This window comes from Leptonychotes weddellii, chromosome 14 (assembly GCF_054177405.1).
Source record: "Leptonychotes weddellii isolate Sample4059 chromosome 14, ASM5417740v2, whole genome shotgun sequence".
Lineage (NCBI taxonomy): Eukaryota > Metazoa > Chordata > Mammalia > Carnivora > Phocidae > Leptonychotes > Leptonychotes weddellii.
Genome location: NC_138382.1, coordinates 22,924,358 through 22,930,357, shown reverse-complemented (window position 1 = coordinate 22,930,357; position 6,000 = coordinate 22,924,358). Strand labels below are relative to the sequence as shown.

Here is a 6,000-nt window from a genome sequence, read left to right as displayed (position 1 = left end):
ATTTAGTATGAGCATAGAATACAAAGATGATATACTAAAAAATTTGTACTTTTATATATTAGCAACATTTAAAAATGGTTTTGAAAAATGCCATTAATAATGCTGCTTGAAAACATACACTAATTAAGAATAAATTTAACAAAAGATGTGTAAGACTTCCAACGTGAACAATAGAACATTACTGTGAATATTAAATAAGAACATACATAAATGTAGAGACATACCAAGTCTGTGGATTGGAAGCATTGATACTGTTTTCAACAAAAGTGCATAAGCATTTCATTGGGGGAAAGTCTTTTCAACAGTTGATCCTGGAGAATCTAGATACTCATAAGGAAAAAAGATATGAACATCAACCCTTAACCTCCCAACATCCACCAAAATTAACTCAAAATAGATCAAAGATTTAAATGTAGAAGTTAAAATTATCAAATTCCCTGGGCACCTGGGTGGCTCATTCGGTTAAGTGTCTGCCTTTAGCTCAGGTCATGATCCCAGGCTCCTGGGATCGAGCCCCTTGTCGGGATCCCTGCTCAGTTGCGAATCTGTCACTCCTTCTCCCTCTGCCTCTCCCTCAACTCATGCTCTCGCTCGCTCTCTCTCAAAATAAAATAAAATAAAATAAACAAATTCCCAGAAGAAAAAGGAAAAAAAATCTTTGCAGCCTGAGGGTGGGCAAGGATTTCTTAGGTGGAGCCCTAAAAGCACAAGCCAGCCAGGGAGTGTGGCTCCGTGGTTGTTAGGGGAGGAGCTTTTAAAGCAGAGGGAGTAGCACTCTGAGCCAGGAGGATGTATCGAGAAGATGGGACAGAGAAGTGGCAAAGGGCCAGATTACCTAGGCCCTGGAAGGGACTGAATTTTATCCTGAGTAAGAAGGAAACCATTGTGAGCAGGTGAAATGAAATGTTGGCTTATGTTTTAGAAGGATCACTCTGTGTACTAAACCAAAAAAGTAGTCCCATCTGACGTGGAAATACATTTGAGAAACAGGATACCGCATCCACACCCCACACCATGACCCATTAGCTACATTAACCAGTTTAAAGGCTATGATCAAGCCCCCTGCACAATAAAGAAATCTGTTCAACTTTGTTCCACATTTCTTAGACCTTTTGAGCCCAGACTGTGTTCTTTAGCAATTGGCATCTCAGCAGCATCAATAGAAATGGTTTCTCACATTGAGCATTCCCTGTGTGCCATATCATTATTTCATGTCACAATTATCTCATGGGGGAAGTTCTAGTGTAACCCGTTTTTACAGAAACCTGAGACCAGGAGGAAGGTACTGACTGAAAGGCTCACAGCTCCACAAGGGAGGTGAGGTTGGGGCCTGTGCAGTTTTACTCCAGAACCCGTGGCTTTGGGCCTAGGCTGTGTTACCTTCTCTTAGACTGTTCACTAAAGAATTATCTCACAAAATCACCATTTCTTTTGCAAGTGAAAACCTTGTTTTTTACTTTTAAAAAATATTTTTAAATTAACAGATGTCTCAGTCCATAAACTGATACCTTTTCTATTTTCAGTGGGCTGTGTTTTCATTTCTTCCAGGGTTAATACACTCTGGTTGCTATAAAATCCTTTCTACCTCATAATAATAGTATATGTCTAATTTTTCCTAGATCGAAGGATTCTCATTAAACAAACTAGGGAACTTCAACCTTAAAGATGTTCAAAAAGACACCGTGGTCTGGGAATACACTGACAATGCCGCCGGAGATGCAGACACACCAAAAGAAGTACCTGTTAAAAGGGGACAGGTCTGTTCTCTCTCATTGTTCATTTTGCCATTTATATTTGATTTCATTGTTAATTGTGGAGTCTGTGAGTTAATCAGTCCTCCTTTCATCTGTCAACTATCTTAACTCTTTCATGGATATTTCATTCCCTAGTTTGTTCAGTCCTTGAAATAGACAAGTAATGAGAGAAGGTAAAATTCAGATCACTGAATCCACAGTGAAGAAGTATTCAATATAATGTATTTCAGTGTCCTCATCAGTACCATTAGGGGGAGGCAGGGAAATTTATGCACAAGGGAAGAACTGCCATTGAAATTTCAAACAAAACTGAGCAATGTAATTATACTAGAAATAAGGATAGGAATCTGCCCCAAATTGGTGTATGGGCCCTGACCCCACGACCTTCCCCGTAACTCTCTGGGATGAAATGGTAGCAATACCCGCAAAGGACTTCTGAGACCAGGATTCTAGTCCTCGCTCTACTCAAGTCCTGTCGCTCCTCAGGTCCATGCTTAAAATGGGGAAATGGTGGTGAATCATAGATTCTCCAGTTGTGTTTTCTCGAATCCTTGAGCGCTGGAGAGAGAAGGGAAGTGGTGCCATTCAACCCCTGTTGCCACCAGAACACCACCACTTTTTTCTCTTTTCTACTTGGGGTTCCACTAGTGGAGCTGTGGAGCCAGAATCTGTGAATTCATATCCCAGCTCTCCCACGTCCTGGCTGTGTGTCCATGGGAAAATGACTTAATCTTCTTGGGCCCCAGTTTCCTCACCTAAAAATGGAGATGATATTGGTACCCTCTCATAGGGTCATTGGCTTCTAGAATGCTTAACTCAGTGCCAAGCAAGTGGTAAGCTCTCAGTAAATGTTAGTTGCCATTTTTTTGTTTTTGAAAAAGAAAGCGTTCCCTACTTTAAAAGAATAAAAACAATAATGAAAAACAGCTTAAGTACCACTAGTGTAGATATGTCCAAGGTTTTGTAAGTTCCATATTGTGGTATTATCAAGTCATCTCAGTGAGATGCTTAAGAGCCATTAGTGATGCTGAATAAGGCTTATGGATAAAGCGGTGAAATTTAATGAGGCTTTCAATTTCTGGGGGTTTTCTTTGTGTCCTCAACTACAGTGTTCGGGACCTAGATAATTTCCGTTTTCAGGCAGTTCTGCTTTGTAAATCTACCTGATGACTTTATCGTACTTGACAGAATACTTGTGGTCAGGATTTAGTGATTAATAAAATACTATACCACTTGTTTTGAAGCTCAGTATAATAAAGTATGTTGTGCAACAGATTTGTATACCTAGAGAAGGAAAAGCTGTTGCTGTAAGCCCAAGCAAATACTTGATGTTTACATTTTCATGCTATTTGGAGAGATCAGTCATGCTACCACTTCAGAAATGAAGACCTAGATAGGGTCGAGATTGATTGCATGGCGAGATACCGGGATCGAGACGCATTGTGCTCGTTCTGCCGCTGACAAGCAGTGGGACCTTTGACAAGTCATGTCAACTCTTTGGGCTTCAGTTTTCTCTTGTAACTTAGGGAGTTGAGCTGGATTACCCCTCAAGAGCATCTTACAGTTGTGACATTATGTTTCAATGATAAATGGATTTCTTGTACTTGAAAGACTATAAGTGAAAGAATACAGAGAGCAACCAAATCCGCCGGATGCTTTCCCTTGTTTCTCATTTAATCCTCATAACTATCCTGTGTTATAGGTGGTACCATCCCTACTCTGCAGATAATGATAGCGACCATTTTTTGAACATGTGTGCCAGGCACTGTGCTAAGCTCTTTACAGACATTCTCTCACTCAGTCCTCCCAACAACCCTCTGAGGTGGGTACTGTAATCCCCATTGTTCAGATGAGGAAACTGAGCCTTAGACAGCATAGAGCTTGGCCAGGATCATACGCAGCTAGTACATGGCAGAGTTGGATTTCAAGCCTAAAGTGTCCCATTGCAAAACCAGTTCTGTTAGCCACTATGCTGTCACTCCGACTGAGAGTGAAGAGGCTAAGTCCAAGAGCAGCTAAGAGCCATGAAGTGGCAGAGTCAGTATTTGGACTCTCTTGTTTCTATTCTAGGTCCTGTGCACCTTCCAGTATAGTCCATCACAGTATATTCCAGTTTGTCGAGAGTCAGTGAATGTAAAACCTGCATCAATTTCTGATGTCAAGAGTTACTTGACGTTGGGGAGCCTGGCTCTATCAGGCGTTAACAGCATGAGACTCTTGATCTCAGGGTCATGAGTTCAAGCCCCACGTTGGGCAGAGAGATTACTTAAATAAATAAACCTTAAAAAAAAAAAAAAAAGAGTTGACTTTAAAATCATTTGTCCCTGGCAGATTCAGTGAGCGTATGTAGCTTCTCAGAGCAAATGAAAGGAGTGTTTTGCCTTTTGCTCTCCGCCTATAGCTGCCTCCCATTTTTGTGTGTGTAAGTGTAAACGCGCCCTCCAGCGGCAGCGCCAGGGAGAGCTCCGTGCTGAGAGTAGCAATCCGGGCACGTTTCTCTCCACCTGTCATTCAGCCTTCAAAATAAGGAGTGCCACCTGGTTGCCTAAAATTGCCTGTCTGCTCCTATGATGATGGTTAGATTTTAACATGCTCTCATCCCAGGAGTGCAGGGTAGGAATGCCATTTTCTCACCAACGAAATATAACCTAGATTGATTTACCTAGATGGATTGTCAAATTCCTGTCTTTGCTAAGGTTTTTAGGTTTTTTGTAATTTGCTTGAATGATCTCTAATTTTTCAGATTGTGCTGACATCTCGACTAACCTGTGTGTTTCTCTTTGCTGTTAATAGGTATCATTAATGTTTGATTCCAAGCACGTCCCGTCAGTTCCAGTTGGGCAGCTCTGGGTGGAAATGCTTCGATTCTATGCTTTAGAATTTAATTTGGCTGATTTAGTGATCAGTATTCGTGTCAAAGAATCTGTATCTCGGGAATCAAAGGATTGGCCCAAAAAGCGCATTGCCATTGAAGGTATCTCAAAATGTTTATCTGTAATTCCCTTTTTTTAAGGTACCAGTCTAACCGCATGCTTTTTACTTCATTCTCCTTTCAGCCTCCACACGTAATGTAGGCCTGACCCCGAAAGTGAAATAGTTAGAATCTTGCATGTGTTACTGTGGTCATTCCAAGGGACCAAACTGTTTGTTCATCCTGGGTTTTTTTAAGCACTGCAGTAAAACGTCTTAGTTAAAAAAAAAACAGCTAAAACAGTGGCTGGCTGAGTCCTTGCTTTCTCTGTAAATTGCTTAACAACGTAAACGCTTATACAGAGTTTTCCCCCACCCCATGATGTGTGAATCCCCCTTTCCTCTTTACTGTTCTCCTTGCTGGATTTTTAGATTCAGTCCTTTCCTGGATTGTTGTTGTCATTTAGTTTTACGAAGGTGAGAAAATACTTTTTCTCATGAAAAATAATTCTTCGTTGGATTCCTCTTCATAGAAAGAGGGGCTGGTTATTATTGGAATATTTACAGTAGCATTTGGAACTGATTCATGAGAACACTTTTTCTACCGAAGGCTCATTTAACTAAAACCATTGTATGAAAGACTCTCTGATGTGCCCTGTAGACTACATTAAATGGACTAGCTCTTCTCATCTTTGCAAAGTCAGGAGGTTGAAACCCCTCTAGAAATCTTAATTCTCCTCCTTGAAATAACTTAAAGAACCTCCTAAATGGAATTCTCGTATTTTTGCTTGATTTTTTTCAAGCTTTATATTGCATAAGAAGGTTTTTTTTTTTTTTTTTTTTTTTGCATTTTGCATAAATTCTGTGTGCAGTCATGGGGATCTCACATTTTTAAACCCTCCCCTGCAGTTTCTCTGGCACAGCTCTTCTGGCCAATTGCCTAACCTGCTGGAGTTCTAGGGGAGGAGAAAAGATTGAGAGAAGTGGTGTCTCCTCCTGGTGCCTCCCTCTCGCCCCTGAATTCAGTCCAGCCAGTTCAGTGATGGGGCTTCCCAGGGCAGAAGAGTGGAGGTAAGCTCTACACACCACAGGGCCTGGCTGAGTGGGGAGGCAGAGCACTCAGCAGAGCCTGGAGGGAAGTCCTCACTTCCCCAGGGCACAAAAGCACACTAATGACACCTTTTTTACCTCCACAGTCACAGAACAAAATAGGGAAGGGGAATTTGTTCAGAACAGAATGGGTTCTTTTCATAGAGCAGACGTTTAAGAAAACATTTCTCTTTGTTCTTAAACTACACCTTTCTTATTCCCCATCCCCAATTTTTTAAAAAGCATA

The 6,000-nt window shown here is 41.1% G+C and overlaps 1 protein-coding gene across 7 annotated transcripts in view; it reads left to right on the top strand.

Annotated features, from left to right (window-relative positions):
• The window catches only part of TUT7 (terminal uridylyl transferase 7), a 62,054-nt gene that overhangs the window by 23,579 nt on the left and 32,475 nt on the right, over positions 1–6,000 (top strand). For all 7 annotated transcript variants that reach the window (XM_006742347.3, XM_031037978.2, XM_031037971.2 and 4 more), the window contains exons 11-12: positions 1,620–1,757; positions 4,548–4,728. In XM_006742347.3, coding sequence (XP_006742410.1) covers positions 1,620–1,757; positions 4,548–4,728 — 319 coding nt within the window. The remainder of the gene's footprint in view (positions 1–1,619; positions 1,758–4,547; positions 4,729–6,000) is intronic.